The 25806-nt window shown below is 51.2% G+C and overlaps 2 protein-coding genes across 5 annotated transcripts; both read right to left on the bottom strand.

Moving 5' to 3' along the window:
* Window positions 1-1734: 1734 nt before the first annotated feature.
* Window positions 1735-18544, bottom strand: CHRNB1 (cholinergic receptor nicotinic beta 1 subunit). 2 transcript variants are annotated; one of them, XM_078372920.1, is made up of 11 exons: window positions 18470-18544; window positions 18246-18385; window positions 17556-17600; window positions 16777-16886; window positions 16582-16708; window positions 16086-16233; window positions 14931-15140; window positions 5475-5698; window positions 3884-4056; window positions 3394-3541; window positions 1735-2458 (listed from the first exon to the last, which is right to left on the bottom strand). In XM_078372920.1, the coding sequence occupies exons 1-11, from the start codon at window positions 18525-18527 to the stop codon at window positions 2318-2320; spliced, it is 1524 nt and encodes a 507-aa protein (XP_078229046.1). In that variant the 5' UTR covers window positions 18528-18544; the 3' UTR covers window positions 1735-2317. The 2 variants fall into 2 exon arrangements, with proteins under 2 accessions (XP_078229046.1, XP_035155755.1); XM_035299864.3 differs by having other exon boundaries at window positions 16582-16690.
* A 172-nt stretch (window positions 18545-18716) lies between these two features.
* Window positions 18717-25515, bottom strand: FGF11 (fibroblast growth factor 11). Of its 3 annotated transcripts, XM_035299868.3 has the most exons (6): window positions 23995-25515; window positions 23308-23471; window positions 22231-22341; window positions 21933-22036; window positions 21003-21201; window positions 18717-20721 (listed from the first exon to the last, which is right to left on the bottom strand). In XM_035299868.3, the coding sequence occupies exons 2-6, from the start codon at window positions 23447-23449 to the stop codon at window positions 20651-20653; spliced, it is 627 nt and encodes a 208-aa protein (XP_035155759.1). In that variant the 5' UTR covers window positions 23450-23471; window positions 23995-25515; the 3' UTR covers window positions 18717-20650. The 3 variants fall into 3 exon arrangements, with proteins under 3 accessions (XP_035155759.1, XP_035155758.1, XP_035155756.2); XM_035299867.3 differs by lacking the exon at window positions 23308-23471; XM_035299865.3 differs by lacking the exons at window positions 23308-23471; window positions 23995-25515 and adding an exon at window positions 22997-23287.
* Window positions 25516-25806: the final 291 nt, after the last annotated feature.

Genomic DNA, 25806 nt, shown 5'->3' with positions numbered 1-25806 from the left:
CAAAATGTGTGATGGCCATAAAAGATAACCTTTTTTTTCCCCCACTTGTAGCCTCCCCATTGGCTTCAACTCCTTGCCTCCCCACTGCTCCCCTGTATCTTTTCTAGTATTATTGAGGGATGGGCAGGTGTACAGGGGCTTTGAGGAATTCTGGTATGAATAACTTGACCAGAGTGGGCAGCCACTAAGCTCTAGCCAAGTTGTTGCCAACAGGAGAATCAGGCCTGGTGTTACTATAGGTTTTCTTTTGTTTTGAGACAGAGTCTCACTCTGTAGCCCAGACTGGAGTGCAGTGGTGCGATCTTAGCTCACTGCAACCTCTGCCTCCTGGGTTGAAGTGATTCTCTGCCTCAGCCTCCTGAGGAGCTGGGATTACAGGCATGCACCACCATGCCCAACTAAGCTTTGTATTGTTAGTAGAGATGGGGTTTCACTGTTTCCCAGGCTGGTCTCAAACTCCTCACTTCATGATCCGCCTGTCTTGGCCTTCCAAAGTGCTGGGATTACAGGTGTGAGCCACCGTGCCCAGCCTACTATAGTTTTTAAAATTATTTTTGGTGTTGGGTGTGATGGCTCACACCTGCGATGCTAGCATTTTGGGAGGCCGAGATGGGTGAATCGCTCGAGCTCAGAAGTTCAAGACCAGCCTGGGCAACATAGTGAGTCCCTAACTCTATAGTTTTTGGTTTTTTTTAACAAAATTCTTTTTTTTTTTTTTTTTTTGAGATGGAGTCTCACTGTCACCGAGGCTGGAGTATAGTGATGTGATCTCAGCTCAATGCAACCTCTATCTTCCAGGTTCAAGCAATTCTCCTGTCTCAGCCTCCTGAGTACCTGAGATTATAGGCGCGTGCCACTACACCCAGCTAACTTTTTGTATTTTTAGCAGAGACAGGGTTTCACCATGTTGGCCAGGCTGGTCTCAAATTCCTGACCTTGTGATTTGCATGCCTCGGCCTCCCAAAGTGCTGTGATTATAGGCATGAGCCACTGTACCCGGCCATAAAATTATTTTTAAGAGCAGCTGGGAAGCCGAATTTCTTGTGAAATATCCACATTTTAAAAGTAGTGAACTAGTTCAAATTTAAAACTGTGCAGGTGAAACAAAATACCACTGCAACCTCTGATACATACCACACAATGTTTTTTCCCATCTTCTTGTGTGATCCCCAGACAATTCTATAGGGCGTATGCTGTCATCAGTTTCATCTTACAGATGTGGAAACAGGTACAGAGCAGTTTAGTGGCTTGTGTGAGCACCAAGGCTGGAACTTGAATGAAGGTCTTTAAAATACTTGTTTTTGGTCGGGTGCAGGCTTACACCTGTAATCCCAGCAATTTGGGAGTCCAAGGTGGGTGGATCACAAGGTTAAGAGTTCGAGAGTAGCCTGGCCAACATGGCAAAACCCCGTCTTTACTAAAAATACAAAAATTAGCCAGGCATGGTGGTGCACACCTGTAATCCCAACTACTTGGGAGCCTGAGGCAGGAGACTCGCTTGAACCCAGGAGGTAGAGGTTGCAGTGAGCAGAGATCAGGCCACTGGACTCCAGCCAGGGCGACAAGAGCAAGATTCCATCACACACACACCCACAAAAATCTTGTTAGCTTGTTTTCTTTTCTCATTACCAATGCATGCTTGTAGAAATAACTTTTTTATCCTAAAGATAGTACACATTACAAAACATAATAAACTACAGAAACATAGAAAGAAAACGACCATAAGACCTAACATGCAAACAATAAGCACTACTTTATTTCTATTTTTTTAGAGACAGGGTCTCACTATGTTACCCAGGCTGTTCTCAAACTGTGGGGCTCAAGTGATTCTCCCACCACAGTCTCCTGAGTCACTGGGATTACAGGCCTGAGCAACCATGCCCAGCTTATAAACGTTATTAATTACTATATTTACTTCCCAAAATTTCTTTCCTCTATTCAACAAATGTTAAGCACTTACTATAGGTCAGGACCTGTGCATGGTCCTGGGGATGTTACAGTGGACAAGACACATTTCTTGACCTCATAAGCTTACAATCTAGTTCCTGTTCCTTGTTCTATTTCACTGGCAACCTAGATACTGAAACCCAAAAGAGCTTCTTTAAGAACCCAAAGAGTAAATCAGATTATAGTGCATTTCAGGTGGCTCCAAGACACCTGCCTACCCAGCCCTCAGTCCCACTGCAGTCCCCAGAAATGAAATCAGAGGCCAGGGCTCCTCATGAAGGAGTTAAGAGGCAGAGAAGGATAGGGCTTGACAGTACCGCCAAACTCTCACTTTAGGTGGCAGAGGGCCTGGGTCTCGACCCTTCAGTCTTCAAGGAAAGGGGTCTGGAGGGGGCAAGTGGTATGTGGCGTCCAAGAAGATGACTAGGGTACCAACGCTGGTGAAGATGATGAAAGTCCACAGGAAGAGGCGATCCACTACCATGGCCACAAACTGCCAGTCCTCCTTCAGCTGCGGGTAGGCAAAGGAAACTTCCTGAGCTCTGGGCCCAGACTCCCAGGTAAGCCTCCCCACCCCACTTCCCTGCCCAGTACCCCCCGGGGTCCTCCTACCACTGGTTTGAGGCAAAAGCCACGAAACAGGAAAGCCAAAGTGCAGCCAATGGATGGGCATAAAGAACCAGTAGGTAAGCAGGGGGTAGGACCAAATGAGGGAGATGTCCAATCAGAAATGAAAGCGAGGCCAGGTGCGGTGGCTCACCCCTGTAATCCCAGCACTTTGGGAGGCCTAAAAGAGCAGATCACCTGAGGTCAAGAGTTCGAGACCAGCCTGGCCAACATGCTGAAACCCAGTCTCTACTAAAAATACAAAAATTAGGCCGGGCGCGGTGCCTCACGCCTATAATCCCAGCACTTTGGGAAGCCAAGGCGGGTGGATCACGAGGTCAAGAGATCGAGACCATCCTGGTCAACAAGGTGAAACTCTGTCTCTACTGAAAATACAAAAATTAGCTGGGCATGGTGGTGCGCGCCTGTAGTCCCAGCTACTCGGGAGGCTGAGGCAGGAGAATTGCTTGAACCCAGGAGGCGGAGGTTGCGATGAGCCGAGATCACGCCATTGCACTCCAGCCTGGGCAACAAGAGCGAAACTCCGTCTCAAAACAAACAAACAAACAAACAAAATACAAAAATTAGCCAGGCGTGGTGGCGCGAGCCTGTCGTCCTAACTACTCGGAAGACTGAGGCAAGAGAATCGCTTAAACCTGGGAGGCAGAGGTTGCAGTGAGCCGAGCTCGCACCACTGCACTCCAGCCTGGGCGACACAGCGAGACTCGGTCTCAAAAAAAAAAAAAAAAAAAAAAAAGGAAAGCGAGTTGCTGGGGCGTAATTTGGGGGTGGGACCAAGGTCACCTAGCCCCGGCATTGTTCCACCCCCGTTGGACATACCGCATCGTGGTCCTCCTGTTCCTGCAGCTGTCGAGCGATGTAACTGATTGAGGAGACGACCTCCCGTAGCTCCGGAGGCAGAGCCACAGCCCTGTTTGGACCACCGATAAACCGCCGCAGATCAGGGGCAGACAGTTCAGGCTGGAACCTGGAAGAGGAGTGACTGTTTAGCCACGCCCAGACGCAAAGACAGCCAGTGCCAGCGATCCAGGCCCCGCTCCAACTGCCTCCAACAAGTTGCCAGTTCTTAAAACCCGAGAGTGCCCTTCATGCTCTCCCCGCCAGCAGTGATCTCTCCAGCCTTGTGCAATTTTTTCCACCGCCTGTTTTAGTTCCCACCTCCCCTCAATGCGAGCAGCAGGGGGTACTACCACTCCCATGATGCTCAACCACAGCATCTTCCGGGAGCATGGGCCGCTTCTTTCGCACAGTCTTCCGGGAATTGTAGTTCTCCCTCTCCCTTTTACGTTGGTAATGGGTGTAGTCCTACCTGTTGGGTTTGGGGAAGAGAAAATCAGTTGGCGGCTTCCGGATGAAATATTCATCTGTTCCCCGACCCCAGCCACTTCCTGGAGAAGAAGACTGAGGGGGCTCTGGCATCGGTTCTCTCTCAGGTTTGGGCCTTTTTAGACCCAGGTACACCGGAAGTTTGTTGATGAAGATCTGCAGAATACAAGAGTATTGGTGGATGCTTTCATGCTTTCAAACCAGAAGGAAACAGCCAGCCACCCCACTCCACATGCCCATTCCCGCTCATGTGTGCGTTCACATTCTTCCACAAACAAGGAGCTACGCAAGGAAATGCAGCCGAACAGATTTAAGAGCTCTTTAGTGGGTTGGGATGGTTGCGGCGGCTCGCGCCTGTAATCCCAGCACTTTGGGAGGCCGAGGCGGGTGGATCACCTGATATCGGCAATTTGAGACCAGCCTGAGCAACATGGAGAAACCCTGTCTCTACTAAAAATACAAAATTAGCCGGGCGTGGTGGCACAAGCCTGTAATCCCAGCTACTCGGGATGCTGAGGAAGGAGAATCGCTTGAACCCGGGAGGTGGAGGTTGCAGTGAGCTGAGATCGTGCCATTGTACTCCAGCCTGGGCAACAAGCGCAGAACTCAGTCTAAAAAAACAAACAAACAACAACAAAAAACAGGCACGGTGACTCACGCCTGTAATCCCAACATTTTGGGAAGCCAAAGTGGGTGAATCTCAAAGTCAGGAGTTCGAGACCAGCCTGGCCCAACATGGTGAAACCCCACCTCTACTAAAAATACAAAAATTAGCCAGGCGCGGTGGCACACGCCTGTAATCCCAGCTACTCAGGAGGCTGAGGCAGAAGAATCACTTAAACCCAGAAGGCGAAGGATGGAGTGAGCTGAGATGGCGCCACTGTACCCCAGCCTGGGTAACGGAGTGAAACTCCATCTCAGAAAAAAAAAGCCAGGCATGGTGGCTCAGGCCTGTAATTTCAGCACTTTGGGAGGCTTAGGCAGGCGGATCACCTGAGGTCAGGAGTTCAAGACCAGCCTGGCTAACGTGGTGAAACTCTGTTTCTACTAAAAACACAAAAAAATTAGCCAGGCATGGTGGCACACACCTGTAGACCCAGCTATTCAGGAGGCTGAGGCAGGAGAATCGCTTGAATCTGGGAGGCAGAGGTTCAGTGAGCTGAGACTGCGTCATTGCACTCCAGCCCAGGCAAGAGCGAAACTCCATCTCAAAAAAACACAAAAATCATACAAATGCTGCTCAGGAAAAAACAACAACAACAACAACAACAACAGGTTCTTTAGTGGGTTGGGATGTATCCCATCTGGAAAGAGAGGGCTTCTCCCTCTTTGGAAGGCTTCCAATCTGATAGTAGCTAACCATAAGAATATTGTATTTCCCTGGGACCTGAGATGAGCAGTATTGATGAAGAGAGTATGGAATCTATGAAATGATATTGATGGGGGGGCCAGCTTAACTGTGCAACATTTCAACATTGAGGAGGTTTGGGCACATCAACACTCTACCCCGTAGCAATGCTCTCCCTGTGGTCTGTAAAAGGATGGTTGGGGTTGGAGGAGGAGATCTTTCTTACCTGACGGACCCAAAGGGGCATTTGGTGGGTGTGGGGTGAGCGGTGATGCAGATTGAGAACCACGACACTAAGGATGACTGAGAAGGTGACAAGGACCATGGTAAACATGAGGTACTTGATAATAATGGGCACAGAGAGGGAGGTCTCAGGTACTTTGTCAGCCAGCAGCAGCAGGAACACAGTAAGGGTCAGCAGGGCAAAGATTGAGAGCCCCATCTTCTCTCCTTGGAGGGCAGAGGGGAAGAGAGAAGGATTAGGCTTTGCCCAAAAGAAAGCTCTATGGCATAATCAGTGACCATGTTTCCAGCCCATTCAAAGACAGGCTTCTGCAGCCAGACACAGTGGGTCATCTCTGTAGCCCCAGCGCTTTGGGAGGTCAAGGTGGGAGGATTGCTTAAGCCCAGGAGTTTGAGACCAGCCTGAGCAACATAGGAAGACCTCATCTCTAAAAAAAAAAAAAAAAAATGAGGCAGGGTCTTGCTCAGGCTCCAGCCTCTTGTCACCCAGGCTGGAGTGCAGTGGCATGATAATGGCTCATCAAAACTTCCACCTCCCAGGCTCAAGTGATCCTCCCACCTCAGCCTCCCGAGTAGCTGGGACTACAACTACACACCACCATGTCTGACTAATTTTTGTACTTTTTATAGAGATGGGGTTTCACCATGTTGCCCAGGGTGGTCTCGAACTCCTCAGTTCAAGTGATCCATGTGCCTGGCCTCCCAAAGTGTTGGAATTACAAGTGTAAGCCACTGTGCCCAGCGTCTCCAAAAAAAATTTAAATTAGCCAGGCACGGTGGGACATGCTTGTGGTCCCAACTATTTGGGAGGCTAAGTTGGGAGGACCACTTGAGCCTGGAAGATGGAGGCTACAATGAGCTGTGATTGCACTTCTGTATTCCAGTATGAGCAATAGAGCAAAATTCCCTCTGGGGAGGGAAAAAAAGACAGGCTTTTAGAAGGGCCATCTGCACGCAAATCATTTCTACATTTGTATGTCTACCCTGGATTTCTCCCCTGAATGCCAGATACATATCCATCTGCCTACTCAACCTCTCTTGGATACTTGGATGTCCAATAAATGTTTCAAGTTTAACTTGTCCAAAACTGAGCCGGGTGCAGTGGCTCACGCCTGTAATCCCAGCACTTTGGGAGGTTGAGGCAGGTGGATTGTGTGAGGTCAGGAGTTTGAGATCAGCCTGGCCAACATAGAGAAACTCCATCGTTACTAAAAATACAAAAAACTAGCTGGGCATGGTGACAAGCACTTATAATCCCTAGGTGCTACTAGGGAGGCTGAGGCAGGAGAATCACTTGAACCCAGGAGGTAGAGGTTGCCGTGAGCTGAGATTGCACTATTGCACTCCAGCCTGGGCAACAAAAGCGAAACTCTGTCTCAAAAAAAAAAACAAGAAAACAAAAAATAATAATTAAAAAAAATGTCCAAAACTAAATTCTCTTACTACCACCAAAGCTACTTCTCCGAGTCTTCCCTATCTTTTTTTTTTTTTTTTTTTGAAACAGTCTCACTCTGTCACTAGGCTGCAGTGCAGTGGCATGATCAAGGCTCACTGCTACCTCTGCCTCCTGGGTTCAAGTGATTCTCCTGTCTGACCCTACCAAGTAGCTGGGATTACAGGCACCTGCCACCACGCCCAGCTAATTTTTTGCATTTATTAGAGACAGGATTTCACCATGTTGGCCAGGCTGGTCTCAAACTCCTGATCTTTTTTTTTTTTTTTTAATGACCAAAATGCATTTATTTAATATACATCACAAGGGCTAAACCGAGGCTTAATTTAAAAGACAAAACAAAACAAAAATAATATCATAGCTCAAGATACAGAGTCCTATACAGAAATCAGAAAAAGGACAGACCATCTAAGGAAAAATTAAAAAGATGACACAAGAACATGCTGGGCAGCCTGGGTCAGGGCTCCTGGCTGGTGATGTGCTTTGAGTAGATTTCTTGCAGGTACTTCTTAAAAGCTGTGGGGTTTTTCCTGAGCTCGGTAGCATGCGTATTCAAGGGACTATCGATGCTGGGTTCTCCAAACTCCTGATCTTAAGGGATCTGCCTGCCTCGGCCTCCCAAAATGCTGGGATTACAGGCGTGAGCCACCGCGCCAGGCCAGTCTTCTCTATCTCCTAAGTGACAACTCCATCTTTCCTGTGGCTCAGATCAAACTCGTTTGAGTCATTCTCAACACTTCTCTCTCTCTCTCTCGCTCTCTCTCTCTCTCTCTCCTCTTCTTTCTCTCTCTCTCTCACCCGATGTTTAACACATAGCAAACCATATTGACTCTACCTTCTACGTATATCCTGAAACTGGTGACTTATTATATCTACCACTACCACTGATGCCGGACAGGCAAGTCCTGAAGTGGGGCTCAGCTTCGAGGGTTCTTAACTTTGCCCAGGAAGAATTCAAGGGTGAGCTGGTGATAGGGTAGAAGAAAACAGGTTTATCGAAGAGGCAGTGCCACAGCTCTGGGACTTCTGCAGAGCAGGGCTACCCCAGAGGTAGTGAGCTGACAGTAGTGGCTCAGGGCAGTTTTGCAGTCATATGTATACCTACTTTCTTTTTTTTTTTTTGAGATGGAGTCTTGCACTGTCGCCTGGGCTGGAGTGCAGTGGTGCAATCTCAGCTCGCTGCAACCTCTGACTGCCAGGTTCAAGCAATTCTCCTTGCCTCAGCCTCCAAGTAGCTGGGATTACAGGCACCCACCACCATGCTTGGCTAATTTTTTTGTATTTTTTGTAGAGATGGGTTTCACTATGTTGGTCAGGTTGGTCTCGAACTCCTGATCTCATAATTCGCCCACCTCAGCCTCCCAAAGTGCTGGGATTACAGGTGTGAGCCACTGTGCCCGGCCTTATATCTACTTTATGTATTTATTTATTATTTATTTTTTTGAGATGGAGTCTTGCTCTGTTGCCCAGGCTGGAGTGCTGTGGCGCAATCATGGCTCATTGCAAAGTCTGCCTCCCAGGTTCAAGCAATTCTTCTGCCTCAGCCTCCCGAGTAGCTGGGATTACAGGCATGTGCCACCACGCCTGGATAACTTTGGTATTTTTGTAGAGATGAGGTTTCACCATGGTGACCAGGCTGGTTTCGAACTCAACCTCAAATGATCCACCTGTCTCAGCCTCCCAAAGTGCTGGGATTCCAGGTGTGAGCCATTATACTTGGCCATTTGTATCTACCTTTAATTACATGCAGATTAAGTGATGGATTGGGCAGAAATTTCTAGGGAAAGGGTAATAACTTCTGGGTCATCAGGTGATTGCCATGGAAAAGGGTGGTAAGTCCTAGGTGTTCTGACGGCAATGGTAAACTAACATGGCGCACTGGTGGGTATGTCTCATGGAAAACTGCTTCTGCCCCGTTCCTGTTCTAGCTAGTTCTCAGTTTGGTCTAGTCAAGTCCCACCTCTACATCGCCACCTTGCTCCAAAGCACATTACCTTAGATCTGCATTATTGTGAAGGCCTCCTAACTGGTCTCTTTTCTTCATCCTTTTCTCCCATGCTGACCGTTCTCAACAGAGCAGCCAGACTGATTTTGTTGAAATATAAATCAAGCTGGGCACGGTGGCTCATGCCTATAATCCCAGCACTTTGGGAGGCTGAGGCGGGTGGATCACCCAAGGTCAGGAGTTCAAGACCAGCCTGGCCAAGATGGCAAAACCCCATCTTTACTAAAAGTACAAAAAAATTAGCTGAGCATGGTGGTGTATGCCTAAAATCCCAGCTACTTGGGAGACTGAGGCAGGAGAATCACTTAACCTGGGAGGTGGATGTTGCTGTGAGCTGAGATTTAGCCACTGCAGTTTGCCTGAGTGACAGAGTGGGGAACTCTGTCTAAAAAAAAAAAAGCCAGATGCAGTGGCTCATACCTGTAATCCCAGCATTTTGGGAGGCCAAGGTGGGTGGATCACTTGAGGTCAGGAGTTTGAGACCAGCCTGGCCAACATGGTGAAACCCCGTCTCTACTAAAAATACAAAAAATAGCCAGGTATGGTGGCAGGTGCCTGTAATCCCAGTTACTTGGGAGGCTGAGGCAGGAGAATCAGTTGAACCTGGGCAGCAGAGGTTGCAATAAGCCGAGATCGTGCCACTGCACCCCGGCCTGGACCACAGTGAGATTCTGTCTCAACAACAACAGCAAGAAAAAGGCCGGGCACGGTGGCTCATGCCTGTAATCCCAGCGCTTTGGGAGGCTGAGGTGAGCGGATCATCTGAGATCAGGAGTTCGAGACCAGCCTGGCCAATGTGGTGAAACCCCATCTCTACTGAATACAGAAATTATCTGGGCATGGTGGTGGGCACCTGTAATCTCAGCTACTTGGGAGGCTGAGGTAGGAGAATCACTTGAACCCAGGAGGAGGAGGTGGCAGTGAGCCAAGAGAGTGCCACTGCGCTCCAGCCTGGGTGACAGAGCGAGACTCATCTAAAAAAAAAGAGAGAAATATAAATCAGATTATATATATATATATATATATTTTTTTTTTTTTTTTAGTGGAGTCTCGCTCTGTTGCCCAGTCTGGAGTGGAACGGTGTGATCTGGGCTTACTGCAACCTCCACCTCCCAGGTTCAAGGGATTCTCCTGCTTCAGCTTCCTGAGTAGCTGGGATTACAGGCGCCTGCCAACATGCCCAGCTAATTTTTTGTATTTTTGTAGAGATGGGGTTTCACCATGTTGGCCAGGCTGGTCTCAAACTCCTGACCTCGGAAGATCCGCCCGCCTCGGCCTCCCAAAGTGCTGGGATTGCAGGCATGAGCCACTGTGCCTGGCCAGCATATCACTCCTCTTTCCAAAACCTTCCAGTGGCACCCCATCTCCTTCTACATGAAAGCAAAGGCCTTATTATGGTCTATACATCGTTCCCATGAGCTCCTTGACTTCATCTCCTAAAGCTTTCCCCTTTGCTTACTTCATTCAGTTCCACTGGCCTCCTCTCTGTATACAAGGCACCCTCCCATCCCAGGGCCTTGCATCACTAGTTCCTCTGCCTGGCTCATTTTTGCCCCAGATACCTGCCAGAATCATTCTCTCACCTCCTTCTTTGTTCAAAGATTCCCTTTTCAATGAATTCACGGACACCCTATTTTTAAGTTACAACCCCTACTGGAGTCCAGTTATGGGATCTCGACTCACTGCAACCTCCACCTCCCAGGTTCAAGCAATTCTCCTGAGAAGCTGGGATTACTGGTGCGCGCCACCATGCCCAGCTTATTTCTGTACTTTTAGTAGAGACGGTATTTCACCATTTGGCCAGGATGGTCTCCATCTCTTGACCTCGTGTTCTGCCCTCCTTGGCCTCCCAAAGTGCTGGGATTATAGGCATGAGGCACCGCACCCAGCTCTCAACTTCTTTTCTTATTTTCATCTTTGGGACTTGTCCTCTTATTTATTTTGTTTATTGACTGACTCCCACATTAGCATGTAAACTCCATGAGGGCAGGAATTTTTGTCTTTTTTATTTATTATTATTATTATTATTTTTGAGACGGAGTTTTGCTCCTGTTATCCAGGTGGGAGTGCAATGGCTCAATCTCGGCTTACCGCAACTTCTGCCTCCTGGGTTCAGGCAATTCTCCTGCCTCAGCCTTCTGAGTAGCTGGGACTACAGGCACGCGCCACCATGCCCAGCTAATTTTTGTATTTTTAGTAGAGACGGGGTTTCATCATGTTGACCAGGATGGTCTCGATCTCTTGACCTCGTGATCCACCCGCCTCGGCCTCCCAAAGTGCTGGGATTACAGGCTTGAGCCACCGCGCCTGGCCTTGTCTCTTTTATTAATGTATTCCCAGTGCTTAGCACGTTTCAAATACTAAACAAATGTAGCATGAATGAAGACCAATCCCTGTAGCGTTTTAAGATACTATGTAGCAATTTGAAAGATCTAATAATGAAACAGGCTGTGGTGGCTCATGCCTATATTATAATCCTAGCACTTTGGGAGTCTGAGGTGGGTGGATTGCCTGACTTTAGCAGTTCGAGACCAGCCTGGGCAACATGGTGAAACCCCAACTCTACTAAAATACAAACGAAATAAGCTGGGTGTGGTGGTGTGTGCCTGTAGTCCTAGCTACTCAGGAAGCTAACATGAGAGAATCGTTTGAACCCAGGAGGCAGAGGTTGCAGTGAGCTGAGATGGCGACACTGCACTCCAGCCTGGGCAAAAGAGTCAGACTCCATGTCAAATAAATAAATAAATAAAACAGGCCTGGTGCGATGGTTCACTCCTGTAATCCCAGCACTTTGGGAGGCCGAGGCGGGCAGATCCCGAGGTCAAGAGATCAAGACTATCCTGGTCAACACGGTGAAACCCCGTCTCTACTAAAAATACAAAAATTAACCAGGCGTGGTGGCAGACACCTGTAGTCTCAGCTACTCGGGAGCCTGAGGCAGGAGAATCGCTTGAACCCAGGAGGCAGAGGTTGCAGTGAGCCAAGATCACTCCACTGCACTCCAGCCTGGTGACAGACAGAGACTCTATCTAAAAAAAAGAAAATAGAAAGAAAGAAACAAAGTATACAATGATAAGACAGGTGGGTGATTCTTCCCATGGCATACAACAGACAGTGCAAACTTCATGAAAGGTACTGAAATAAATAACTTTTCTGGGCTACTCTACTTTAGTCCTCTAACGTTGGGTTCCAAGATTTATCTTGTTCTAGGCAGAAGTAAGGGTTACTTTTTTTTTCGAGATAGGGTCTTGCTTTGTCACTCCCCAGGCTGGAGCACAGTGGTGAAATCAGCTCACTGCAGCCTCAACCTCCCAGGTTCTAAGTGATCCTTCCATCTCACCCTCCTGAGTAGGTAGAGGTACGCACCACCACGTCAGGCTAATTTTAGTTTTCTTTTTCTTGTTTTTTTTTTTTTTTCTTGTTGTTTTGGTAGAAACAGGATCTTGCTACGTTGCTCAGGCTGATCTCGAACTCCTGGGCTTAAGAAATTCTCATGTCTTGGCCTCCCAAAGTGCTGGGCCGAGGGGTTCCATTTGAAAGTGTTTCCTAGAGCTGTATCACTCTTTTTTTTTTTGAGACAGAGTCTCTCTGTTGCCCAGGCTGGAGTGTAGTGGCATGATCTCAGCTCAGTGCAATCTCTGCCTCCCAGGTTCAAGCATTTCTCCTGCCTCATCCTCCTGAGTAGCTGGGACTACAGGCATGAACCACCAAACGCAGCTAATTTTTGTATTTTTTTTTTTTCCCCCGAGACAGAGTCTTGCTCTGTCACCAGGCACCAGGCTGGAGTGCAGTGGCGCGATCTCGGCTCACTGCATCTTGCCTCCTGGGTTCAAGAGGTTTTCCTGCCTCAGCCTGGGTTCAAGCGGTTTTCCTGCCTCAGCCTTCCAAGTAGCCAGGACTACAGGCGCGCACCACCATGCCCAGCTAATTTTTTTATTTTAGTAGAGATGGGGTTTCACCATGTTGGCCAGGATGGTCTCGATCTCCTGACCTCATGATCCACTCGCCTCGGCCTCCCAAAGTGCTGGAATTACAGGTGTGAGCCACCGCACCTGGCTAATATTTGTATTTTTAGTAGAGATGGAGTTTCACCATGTGGGTCAGGCTGGTCTCAAACTCCTGATCTCGTGATCTGCCCCCTTTGGCTTTCCAAAGTACTGGGATTACGGGCATGAGACACTGTGCCCCGCCTGCTCTTCTTCTTTAGACAGAGGATTTGATTGCAAAGAGGAAGAAAGCACATTTTGAATACCAGAGTTAAGGATATCAGGTCTGTGAATCAGGCTGCCACTGACCCAGGTTGGAATTGCAACATGGCTCCTCTCTAACTGTATAATGTTAGGCAAATGACTTAAACTCTTTCAGCCTCTTTATCCTCCACTATAAAATGAGAATGACAATTGGTTACTTACTTCACAGGATTGTTATGAAAATTAGAATTAATCCATGTAACATGTTAAATGAATACCTTATAGTAAGTGCTCAAAACTAAAAAGAAAAACAAAAAACAACACAAACCCAATGCTTACATAGAACTTACTGTGTGCCAGGCATAGTTCTATTAACTCAGTCAATCCTCACAATAAGCCTAGCAATAGGGACAATGGTTGGCCCCACTTGCAGATCAGGTAACTGAGACACATAGAGATTAAGGAATTTGGCCAGGCACAGTGGCTCACACCTGTAATCCCATCACTTTAGGAGGCCAAGGTGGGCGGATCACCTGAGGTCAGGAGTTTGAGACCAGCCTGGCCAACATGGTGAAACCTTGTCTCTATTAAAACTACAAAATTTAGCCAGGTATAGTAGTGGGCACCTGTAATCCCAGCTACTTGGGAGGCTGAGACAGGAGAATCGCTTGAACCTGGGAGGTGGAGGTGGCAGTGAGCCAAAATCACGCCATTGCACTCCAGCCTGGGCAACAGAGCAAAACTGTCTCAAAAAAAAAGAGAGAGAGAGATTAACGAATTTGCCAAAAGTTATCATATGATGCTGACTCGTAAAGAAGTGTTGGCTATTACTATTATATTTCCCAGGGAGAAAGGTTAAAGGACCAGTGGGGACCGGCTGTGGTGGCTCATGCCTATAATCCCAGCATGTTGGGAGGCTGAGGAGGGCAGATCTCTTGAGTTCAGGAGTTGCACACCAGGCTGGGCAATATGGTGAAACCCTTTCTCTACCAAAAATACAAAAAAATCAGCCGGACATGGTTGTGGACACCTGTGGTCTCAGCTACTCAGGAGGCTGAGATGGGAGGGTCACTTAAGCCCAAGAGTTTGAGGCTGTAGCAAGCTGTGATCACACCACTGCACACCAGCCTGGGCAACAGAGCAATACCTCATCTCAAAAATAAAAATAAAAAATTAACGGACTAACGAGTGTCTGAAAGTGGGCAGGGGATGTTAGGAATGGGGAGAGGGAATGGGAGAGTTATCTAAGCCTAGAGGTTTGTTGTTCAGAGGAGTAGAGGTTTTATGGATTAGAGGACGCTTTATTTATTTATTTTTGAGACAGAGTCTTGCTTTGTCACCCAGGCTGGAGTGCAGTATCATGATATCAGCTCACTGCAACCTCCACCTCCTGGATTCAAGCTATTCTCCTGCCTCAGTCTCCTGAGTAGCTGGGACTAGAGGTGTGAGCCACCATGCCCGGCTAATTTTGTATTTTTAGTAGAGATGGGATTTCTCCATGTTGGACAGGCTGCCTGACCTCAGGTGATCCACCCACCTCGGCCTCTCAGAGTGCTGGGATTACAGGTGTGAGCCACCACACTGAGCCCAGGCTGGGACTCTTATTAGGAAAGAGTTCAGGTTTCACTGAGCAGAGGGAAGGTGGCAGCCAAGGGGAGGCAGAGCCTGGGTGGGATTGTTGAAGCCCAGTCTGTGATGCTTTGTATTGGCAGGAAAACTCTGCCTGGATTAAGGATGAAGAGGAAGAAGCTGAGCTAGTGACAAAAGGGCAGGAGCCCCTTCCCCTGTTACCTGCATCTGGTGGCAGGTAGAAGACGAAGATAGCCAGGAGAGTGATGAGGATGCATGGGGCAATGACGTTGACCAGGTAGAAGAGAGGCTTCCGGCGGATGATGAGGTAGAAAATGACTTCCTGGCACTGTCCTTCTCTCCCTCCCCTTGGAGCGCCTAGAGGCTGGATTAGCCGAGAGGGCTTGTGGATAATCTCCCATTGGCCATTCTCTGGGGATGAGCAGAAGGAAGGGGACACAGATGTGGGAGCTGTCCTGGTTAGGACAGGTATGGCTTGCTCTGCCACCGCCGAGAGGGATGGCCTGATGAGACTAGCTGTGGACACTGTGCTGAGTAGCCCATCTCTAATACACTTGGACAAGTCTTGATTTCCATATTTATATTCATTAAAAAAAATTTTTTTTGAGATGGACTCTCACTTTGTCACCCAGGCTGGAGTGCAGTGGCACCATCTCAGCTCATTGCAACCTCTGCCTCCCAGGTTCAGGCAATTCTCCTACCTCAGCCTCCCAAGTAGCTGGGATTACAGGTGCTCGCCACCACACCCGGCTTTTTTTTTTTTTTTTTTTTTTTTGTATTTTTAGTAAAGAGGGTGTTTTACCATGTTGGTCAAGCTGGTCTCAAACTCCAGAACTCAAATGATTGGCGGCATTGGCCTCCCAAAGTGCTGCTATTACAGACATGAGCCACCTTGCCTGGCCTCAATTCCATATTTTTAAAATGTAGATAGCCATACCCATCTCGCTGACCCCACAGGGCTGTATTGGGCATCACTGACAGTATATTTATGAGTCTTTTAGAAGCTGGAAATTGCCAGACATGTTGGCTCACACCCATAATCCCAGCACTTTGGGAGGCTGAGGCAGGGGAATCATGAGGTCAGGAGTTCAAGACCAGCCTGGCCAACATAGTAAAACCCCGTCTCTACTAATAATACAAAAAAAAAATTAGCCGGGCATAGTGGTGGGCACCTATAGTTCCAGCTACTTGGGAGGCTGAGGCAGGAGAATCCGTTGAACCTGGGAAGCGGAGGTTGCAGTGAGCCAAGATCGCGTCACTCCAGCCTGGGTACAGAGCAAGACTCTGTTTCAAAAAAAAAAGAAGAAGAAGCTGGAAATCATAGAGCCTATGGATGTAGGAGTCATGTCCACTCACCAATGAAAGTCCCTTCATGAACGTGGATCTCCTGCTGCTCTTGCCCATCAGGACCCAGGCCTGTCTGCAGGCTGACCTCCGAGCTGTCGTAGCTGTAGGAACTGAACACCATAGTGCAGTTCTGCCAGTCAAAGGGGAAGTAGGTGACCTGGATGGAGGGGAGAGTCACGGGTCACCGCCAGAGAACCGGTCAGCGATGGTGGAGTTTGGGAGGTCTTTGGGGAGGGCACAAGGAAGGTGAATCACGGAGGAATCGGAGGGTTATGAAGGGAAGCCATTGAGAAAATGGCGGGGGGGGGGGGACAGTCACTGATTAAGATTAGAAGTTAAAGAAAGTGTACAGAACACTCAATGGAAAATCAGGAGGGTAGACAAGAGATGAGGGTCATGAGGATTTGATAAGGATGAAGGATGGGAGTCGCTGGGGAGTCAGGATGTCTAAGAAAAGTGAGGGTTTCTAAGAGCTCCTTCAGCTTCCAATGTGGAGCCTGGAAACCTGGATGCTGCAGCTGCTGCGATAGATGCCCGGGGGCTGCCAGCGCACGGAGCCGTCAGACGACACCACGACGTTAACGTCCAGAGCCACGTCAAAATTTCCATCATTGCTGCAGAGAAGAAGGAATCTTATCTGAGATCAGGCCCCGCCCCCCGAGGCCCCGCCCCACCTCCCGAGCTTTGGAAGATCTCCTACTTGTTCAGTAGCACCACGTCTGGGAGCCACACGGATTCTGCGGTGATGCGGAGCAAATCGATGCCCTCGTGCTCCGCAGGGTCCCAGCTCAGCCTGTAGTCAGTCCACTCCTAGGGAGGCAGAGGCTGAGGGGCTGTTCTGGGTTGGAGGCCGGGAGGGGACTTGGGATTTCCAAAGGAAGCCCAGGAAGATAGTGCAAGGAAGGGGAGCAGGGCCAGCATAAACTGTGGGTCATTGAGGCAGGGTTCTGGCTCTGGCTTCTCCTTCACTCGCTGGGATCCACATCAGCTCATTTCCCTTCCCCTGAACTGAGTTTCAAATTTTTTACTTTGTAAAATGAGGAGGCTGTACTGGCTAGCCTCTAAAACAGTGGTTTCCAAACTGCAGTCAAGACCCTTTCGTGGATGGGGAATCAAATTAGTGATCCCAAACTAGCGTTTTAAAAATTAGAATGGGCCAGGTGCAGTGGCTCACGCCTGTAATCTCAGAACTTTAGGAGATTTCCCTAGTGGCTGGTGAATGGCTGGAGTCCCTGCGTTCAAGACCAGCCTGGGCAACATAGTGAGACCGCGACTCACACACACACACACAATTAGAATAAAAAATGCATGGGGTGCAACTCCTGTAGTAAAGTTAGGTGTTGTTTTCTTGAGCTTTTGCTTCAGTTATAAACGTGTTATCTAAGGTCATGATGTAAAAAATATTCTTACTGGGCTGGATATTCAAGGAAATTGCCAAGGCAGCGGGAAGCCCTTTCCCATCCCGCAGGGTCTCCATACCAGGTCTAAGTACACTTTTGTGCTCATCTCTTCATCCTTCTCGTTCTAGAAGGAAAAAATTCAAGGGGTAAAGGTGAAGTAGGGTGGAGAGAAATGAGAGGGTCTGGCGGGCCAAGCTCTCCTGGGAACCCCGCCCCTTTTTCTGAGCCCCACCCTCTTGGGCCTCTTAGGTCCAAGTCCCACCTCCCAAAAGCGGTGTTAGTTTAAGCCCTGCCTCTATCTCAGAAACACCCCTTCCTGCCTTCTACACTTCCAACCAATCAACTTACCAGGCCCGCGCCTGCCTAGCCCTCTGCCTAGCTCGGTCCCGGGCCCTGCCCACAGCTCATAATCCACAAAGCCCCGAACCTCCACCCGCTACTACCCCTGAACACGGAGCTCCGCTCCACCCTGGGCGCTCAGGACCCCTGTGGCCCCGCCTCGAGGTCCGTCCCCTAGCCCCGGCCTCGGCCCCAGCTTCGCTTTAAGGTCCGCTCATCACCCTATCTAGCTCTACTCCAGGCCAGTCCACCAGCCAAGGCCAGAGCTTGTCCATTTGTCTGATTTCGACCCAATCTTCACTAAAGGCTGGTCCATCTCAACTTGGTCTCTTCCCAGGCCCTGCCCCCAGCCTGTCCCGGGTGCTCCCTGGCCTAAAGCCACTCCCCCGGCCGGTCCGCGGTTCTGACCTCCACCCCCGCGCGCCCTCACCAGGCTGATGAGTTGTGCCAGGATGAGACCAACGCTAACCCGGACACGGTCTCCCACCTCCCGCGCTGGCCGCACGGAGCTATCATAGCCGGAGAAAAGTTTCTCCCGGAGTCGGCCCTCCGCCTCCGAGCCGCGGACGCCTAGGGGTGGAGAGACTAAGTGCAGCCCTGGTGCCTGGCCACGACCGCTGGCACCGTCACTGTCCTTTCGGGGCCTACACTTACCTGGGGCGAGCGGCGCCCCCAGTACCCCCAGCAGCATCAGCAGAGCCCCTGGAGTCATAGCCTGGAGGTTCGCTCAGTGAGTTGGCTCGAAGATCCGCTGGGACCGCGAGCACAGAGGAAGTGACGAGGAGGCCGGGAATGTGCACCTGTTGCTGGGGGCAGCCGCCAGCCCACCCGCCCCACCCCTGAGACTTGATCCTGCCTGGAGCAACTGCCAAGCCCGCCACCAACAGATGACAGACAGCACTTCAGTTGTATAAATCGTCTTTAATTGAGAAAGCATGGAGTGGAGACCCGATCCCCTGGGAGCAGTGCCGGAGTTGGATAGAGCCTGAGCAGGGATTTGTGTGAGTGAGGGGGCATCCACTCCTCTTGCAACAAACCAGAAGTAGAACAGCCTAAGGAAGAGTGACCTGCCTTGAAGCCCTAGTACCTCTCTTAGGGCCTCCACAGCCTACCCAAGTCTTTTATTTATTTATTTATTTTTTAAAGATGGGGTTTCACCATGATGGCCAGGCTGGTCTTGAACTCCTGACCTCAGGTGATCCACCCACCTCGGCCTCCCAAAGTGCTAGGATTACAGGCATGAGCCACCACGCCCGGCCCCTACCCAAGTCTTAAGCTATGGAAGTCTCCCTCCTAGATCACTAGCAGGTTCCCAGTCTTTTCCAGGCTGCCCCTGGCGCTCCACGTTTTTCCAAAAATTTTAGACAGGCCCTTTTTGGGTACCTAAAACCCAGCTAAGGTTCTAAGCTGTAAGGTAAAGCAAGTTCTATTCAATTAGAAGCTGTCGGGGCATATGAGGTCTGGAGTGCAAGAGGCCTTCACCCTCCTTGGCCTGACCTATAGAACAGAAGGGTGAAACTTATTGCTGAATCAGGGTCTCCTAACTGGGAGGGTCAAGGCTGCATCCATTTGTCCTTTTTATCCAGGATGCATTACTCTAAAGACCTCAGCTTTAAAGGGGATCTGGAAGGGATTCCTGCTGAGGTAGCTAAGTATTTATGTCCACCCAACACAGATGTAGGTTCAATCATGCCATAATGTTGACCCCTCCCAGATCCCAGCTTCCCTACTATGAGCCAGGGATCCTTCCAAAATTCCTCTGCCCTTCTCCAGACTCTGTCTCCCTGGCACGACCTCAGCTGGGTTGAAGGAGCTAGAAACTGCATGTAAAAATAAGCTTAGCATTCTATATGGAAGAATCATATTTTTAGAGAATTCTCTAGGAAAAACAAGAAGTGGTTCTTGATTCATCTAGAACTGTTTTTATGAATCATAGCTGGGTCTTTTCCAGAACTCATCCGTAATAGGTAATCATTCAAGAAGGTGGGAGGGTGGGGCTAGAACTTAGAGTAATAATATGGCTATCCAGGCCCGAGTTCCATCCTGGGTAAAAGGGCTGGGAGTCATGGTCTATGTTCTAGAGCTGGGATCCAGGAGGAAGTATGGCTCCATAATGCTCTAGAATTGGGTGTCTCTGGGATAAGAAGGTTAAACCTGTGGTCATCTGAGACTGGTTCCAGTTCAGGCCAAAGCCAACAGCTAGACAAAGCTCAAATCTAGCCACTTTCTACTTGGAAACCAGGGGTCCATCCAAACCAAGGGCAGACTCCTGATTGATCCAGAGCAAAGCCTGGCAGCATGCTTGGCTTTCAGCACAGGCCCTAGTACAGCAGTGGCCCTGGCTAGGGTGTCCAGTGTTCCAGAACATGTCCAGACCAAGGTATAAGGTAGAGGAGGGAAAGAAGGACACATGAATCCTGAACTCCAGTGAATCTATAAATGGCTCAGTGGCAATGAAAAGGGGCACAGGACTCCAGGAACTGGCTGAGCCGGGGTGGGGAGCGTTATGCCCTGGCTGTCCATTTGGGAACTCCCAGCACCATCTCAGGAAAAGACCTGGGGGTTGTATGAGTGTGGAAAGAAAGAAGTGATCAGCCAGGACCATCTTCAGACATCCCTCTCTCTGACTCCCTCCTAGGCCCAACAATCTAAGGGTCTCAGCAGCCCCGGAAGTCACAACTTGCCCCTAGGCTCCCTCAGGATGGAGCAGCTGGTGAGACCTGGCTGCTCAGGGCATGTGTGTGGCAGCAGGGGTGAGAGCAGGACTGGGAGACAGGCTATGGTGGTGGCTGGCTCACTGGGAGTGCAGGGAACCTCCAGTCCAGGGACTACATTTCAGGGGGCAGGGGGACTGGAAGGGGAGGTCTCAGGGACACTGTGGAGAGAAGGCTCCCGGTACATGGCCACTGTGAAGGGGAGAAAGAGAGGAGCAGTGAAGGAGAGTTAGGCACAGAGGGACCCAGGCAGAACCAGTGCTCTGAAAGGGTTCCCTTCCCATACACTCACCCTCCCAGAACCCCAACCCACAGGAGAGTGCCCCAAACCCCCAAAGGGCAAAGCCTTCCTGGCTTGATCTGCCATAACAGGGTCCTCTTATCACTTGTAGCCTGAGCTGTCTGCCCCTAAATGTCCATGTCAAGGTCAACACCCTCTCTTGTGGCCTACATTTTCTTAAATCTATACCCACCCTCCAGGAGCTTGGGCAGAAAGTGGGCAGCTGCCTTGGTCTTCTTAACTCGGTTTCCCTTCATGACCCGGCCCTCCTTGTCCAGGCCGAGGTACCAGGCCCGGCCAGAACGACGCTGGCGGTAGAGAGCAGAGGCGTACAAGATGTAGTAATTCTCAAAGACGCACTCCTTAAAGCGACACTCAGCTGTGAAATGTGGCTAAGGAGACAAAGACCCAGAAAGGCAAATAAAGACAAAGAGACAAAAAGACACATCACTGGGCAGAAGGGAGCCCGTGGAATGCACAAGCCAGGATGTAATCCATATGTTTTTTGCGGGAGCAGGAGGACAACTTCTGAGTCCACGCAGGACCTGGGAGCAAAGGAAGGACAAGAAAGAGGCCTGGTGGGCCCTTGAGGGTTAAGAACTAGGCTCTGAGCTGGGAACCATGGCTCAAGCCTGTAATCCCAGCACTTTGGGAGGCTGAGGTGGGTGGATCACCTGAGGTCAGGAGTTTGAGACCAGCCTGGCCAACATAGCAAGACCCTGTCACTATTAAAAAAAAAAAAAAGAAAGAAAACTAGACTTTTAGGGGTCTTGGAATAAGATTCCTTCTCTCCACTGTACCCCCAGCCTCTCACTAACCCCTGTCCTGGATGACTCTAGGGAAGTGAGTCATAACAAAGTCTGGAGGAGGTGGGATGAGAAGTAGGGGCCCTACAAGGCAGAAAGAGTTGGACATTCAAAGAACCTGGGGCTGTGTTGGGGGGGTGCAAGGCGTGGGGATTGGAGAGACCCTAGAGAAGCTGCTCTGGAATGAGCAGTGATGATAGGCCATCAGTAAAAGCTGGAGGCAGGAGTCCCAGACTGCAAAATGTCCTTCCCTCAAGGGACAAGTTGAGGAAGGGGAGTCCCCAGTATTCCCCAGCCACTCAGCCTCATTGTCTCACCGAACTGTAGAGCAGTCCCTCAGCGTTCATGGCCATGTAGTGACCCAGCTTGGCACTCTGGATGGTGACCACACGGAGCCCCACAGGGATCAGGTTGAAGTGGGCTGGGGGTTAGAGAGAGGGAGCATCAATACCCAGGCTCTGACCCTCACCTGAGCTCCCCTCATCACAGTTCCACTTTTTCCCTTAGGGGTCGGGAAGACAGACCAGTGGCAACAGAAGCTGAAAGGGGAACAGGAGTGTCATCTGCTGTCCCCATTCTCCCCCTTCCCACCCAGCGGCCGGCTTCCCCTCTCACTGAAGGAGCTGGTATCCTCTGGGGTGCCCTGGATGCTCCCGTCGGGATTTGCCTGGAGGTAGAAACCCTGGCGGCAGAACAGTTTGGTGACGATGCCTTTGAGCTGAGGCTCTGGAGAGAGAGACATTCATCTTTGAAAATGACATCTCTGTTCCCAGCAACATACCTATACTTGGCAGGATCAGAGGGAAGAAAGGAGAATGAAAGGAAGGAAGAGGGTCCCAGGGCCCCAGCCCTCTTACCCTCCAAGCACGCTCTCTCTCACCTCTCTTTAACTCCTGGGAAAGCTGGTGTGGGTCCCTTCTGTTTCATATAACCAGGAGCTTTCAGTTTAATTTATCGAAATGTATTTAAATGGCTTAATTCCTACCCTACAGCTCAACCAGAAGCGGGGAGGAGAGGAGGAGGAGGAAGGGGAGAGAGATATCAATAGGTAGGGGACAGAGGGAAACCACAGGGGCACTGAAGGGGCAGTGTGTTTTCGAAGGTGGGGGACAGTGGCAGCAGCAAGTTGACCACAGGGTAGGGGCTCTCCCTCAGGAGTGGGGGTGGGACTGGGCCTGACGCTGACTCAGCATCTGCTGCGGCTGCCGCTAGCTTGGCGAGAGCCTTGCCTTGGCCCAGAGCCGGACTGTCTGACACTGACCCATCTGTCTCTGTCTGTCTGTCTGTCTGTCAGTCTGCTAGCTCGCGGGCGCCCAGTTCTCCCTGAGGCTCAGCCTCTCGCTTTTGGCCAGGCAACCCGCCTGGGGTAGGGGGACCTTACCAAGGATATGGGGGGTGGGGGCTGAGACGGAGAGACAGGCTGAATCACGTGGGGGCCCGGTCCCACTCAGAGGGTGGGCTGCGGACTGTACCACTATGGGCAGCCGGTGGCGAGGGGAGGAGGGCGTGAGGGAGCTGCCCTTAGGGGAGTTGGGAGCAGGCGGGAGCAGGGCCAGAGGGACTCCCTGACTGTCGTACATGGACGGGACCACACTGAAACTCTCACAACTCTCCTACCCCATCAATTGCTCTCTGCCGACTTCCCTGTCCCCCCCCTTGTAGGTGGTACGACCCCCAGGACTCGGCGCCCACCTCTAGCGGTGAACTGTGTCTGAGTTCCACCCAGCGTAGGGTCCCCTGAGCCTACGGGACCCGATTTCGGAGTGGCGCGGGGGTGATGGGAGGGGGTGCCCAGCTCCGTTCTTGAAGCGCAGGTCACGGGAGGCGGACGCATAGAGGGCTGGCTGGCGAGGTAGCTGCAAGGACACCCGAGGGAGAGCTGGGGAGATTGGCTCGTAGCCAAGAGAGCTCGACCAGGAAGAACCGAGCCCAGGCGTGGAGGAGCGGGAGAACCGGGGTGGGCGGGGGTGGCGGGGGGGGGGGGAGCTGAAACTGCAGAAACCCTTGGGGTGACCCAGGCGTCTGGAACCCCCCAGGCCCCTCTGCTCCAGATTGAAAGAATCGCGAGAACCGGCACGTAGGCGGAGGACGGTGGGGGTGGGGACTGCTGTGTTGGGGAGGGGGGACGAGCAGGAACTGCGAGGCTTTCGCCAGACTTAGCCCCTCAAGCCTTCTCCTTGACCTCGAAAATAAGGTGACTCCGGGTTATGGACAAAAGGGGAAACTGAGGCACAATCTGGCAGGGACTTTGTTGTCCTGGCCCACCCCCTTCCACTTTCGGGGAGCCCCTCAGCCGGGCCCTATTCTTCAAAGTCCCTGGCCTCAACATCCCAGGCAGTGAAACATCTGACCGGGAGACCCCGCCCCAGCCGCACTCACCCGGGCCGCCGTCCGGCCGCGCGGGCCGCCCCCCGCACAGTCGCACCTTGGACAGCAGGATGAGGAGCTGCTTCTGGCAAAGGGATTTGGTGCCGCGGGGACACACGCGCCGCTGCGCCGACACCGGCCGGTTGCCCCCGGGCTCGCGGACCTCCCGCTTCTGCCGGATCAAGCTACTGGCCAGCGCCGCCATGGCGCCCCGGGAGGAGACACCCCCAAACTGGCGGGCACCCGGAGCGCGCTGGACTCCCCCAGAGGAGCCCGCTCACTAGGGCATGCTCTTGACGCTCAGGCCCCTACTTGCTGCCCCACCCACAGGGCCTGAGGAGAAGCCCCAGACTACCCCCAGGTTCCCCCCTCCACAGCAGCCAGCTTCCACCCGTGGGCCCGGTGCTAGCTCCACCAGATCCAGCAGCCTAAGCAGTCCTCAGTTGATCCCACCCTCGAGTTTTGCCTTGTATTGAAAACGTCCCCTTTCCCTCCTCTCCAGTGTTTGTCCCCACTTCACCTGTCCCAAAGCCAACCAAGCCCCCCCAAATTTCCAAGACGTGGTTTAAATATCTCCAGACACCTTTCCACTGTATTTTGGGGGCACACTCCTACCAAATCCACTCTTGTAATCTACAGGGTGTGGGACTTTAGCTTTGGGGGTACTGATCACCTCACCCCTACTGGGGCACTGCCAGTGTCAGGAAGGAAACCAACCTTGGTGTTTTTTCCCTTGCTACACTCTAAGCGGAGGGGATCCCCCACTTTTTTCACTGAAATCCCCCCAAAATATCTCAGAATATCCAGGTTGCCCAGGTTCAGTAAGACGGGGCTCCCAGACCCTCTGGCTGGATAATACCTTTTTCACCAAGTCCCCCCATGTCTAGTAGCCTGGAATTCTAGCGGCGAAGACCCTTTCTTCACCTTCAAACCCTCCACTCCTTTTGAAGTCACCTCCAAATCCACCCTTCCTAGTGGATACACCAGGTAGTTTGAGGTGTCTTCTGCCACCTCAAAATGAGGCACATCCGTGTTATGTTTTTCTATGCCCTGGCTGCCCCTTAAATTTTATTGGGGACAGCTGGTGCAGTTTAGATCCCACACCCTCCAATCTAACCAGCCCTCCCAAGAGAGGAGTGCACCCACGTTGTCACCAGTTCCCAAATGTGAACAGGCCCCCTACAAGTCAGAGCGGATCAGAGCTTCCTGCGACAGGGCTTCCTCGTCCTCCCCGGGATTGCCTATAGCACCCCCTCTTCCTTTCCCCGACGCCCCTCAACCTGTCCTGTCCTGTTGATCCGGCGGCGGGTGGCGCTGGCTTCGGCTCCAGGCTCCTCCCTCCCTGTCCCCCGCAAACAGAGCTTCCCCCCACGCCCGGCTAGGCGTCCCGGACCCTCAAGGAGTGAGGGTGTCTCTGCAGAGCTCCCCGATCCGGCGAAGTCAGGGCACTGGGCCGGTGGCTGGACCAGGCAGAGCGGCGGCAGCGGCTGTGAGAAGCTGAGGCGGCGGCGGCGACAGCAGTTCCCCCTCCTCGGAGAGCCGGCCCGGGGGCGGGGCAGGGGGCGGAGACGCTGGGAAATAGGAGGGTGAAGCCGGGCTGGAGGAACCCCAGGGTTCCTTGGAGGCAGAGAGTGGGGACTGTGTCTTACAAGCAGGCAAAGCCGAGGCAAGGCCGCACACCTCAGGCTTCAGAGGAGGAGGGACAAGAGGACTTCCAGAACACAACCCTGGATGGGAAAGAGAGGTTGGGCTTAAGGGAGATGGAATGGCGGACGCTGGGAGAATGGAGAGGGACCCTACTGGCCAGGATGTCAGTGAGGACAG

This window comes from Callithrix jacchus, chromosome 5, assembly GCF_049354715.1.
Source record: "Callithrix jacchus isolate 240 chromosome 5, calJac240_pri, whole genome shotgun sequence".
Classification (NCBI taxonomy): Eukaryota; Metazoa; Chordata; class Mammalia; order Primates; family Cebidae; genus Callithrix; species Callithrix jacchus.
This window is presented reverse-complemented; position numbering and strand designations above follow the sequence as displayed.

Coding starts and splice junctions, on each gene's coding strand:
- CHRNB1 (XM_078372920.1), bottom strand. CDS start 18,527: ATGACTCCAGGGGCTCTGCTGATGCTGCTGGGGGTACTGGGGGCGCCG. Junction 16,234..16,581: donor GCAGCAGCTGCAGCATCCAG/GTTTCCAGGCTC, acceptor CCCTCCATCCAG/GTCACCTACTTCCCCTTTGA. Junction 3,542..3,883: donor CTCTTCCCCAAACCCAACAG/GTAGGACTACAC, acceptor CTCCTCTTCCAG/GTTCCAGCCTGAACTGTCTG.
- FGF11 (XM_035299865.3), bottom strand. CDS start 23,195: ATGTACGACAGTCAGGGAGTCCCTCTGGCCCTGCTCCCGCCTGCTCCC. Junction 22,037..22,230: donor AGAGGATACCAGCTCCTTCA/GTGAGAGGGGAA, acceptor TCTAACCCCCAG/CCCACTTCAACCTGATCCCT. Junction 21,202..21,932: donor AGGGACTGCTCTACAGTTCG/GTGAGACAATGA, acceptor TTGTCTCCTTAG/CCACATTTCACAGCTGAGTG.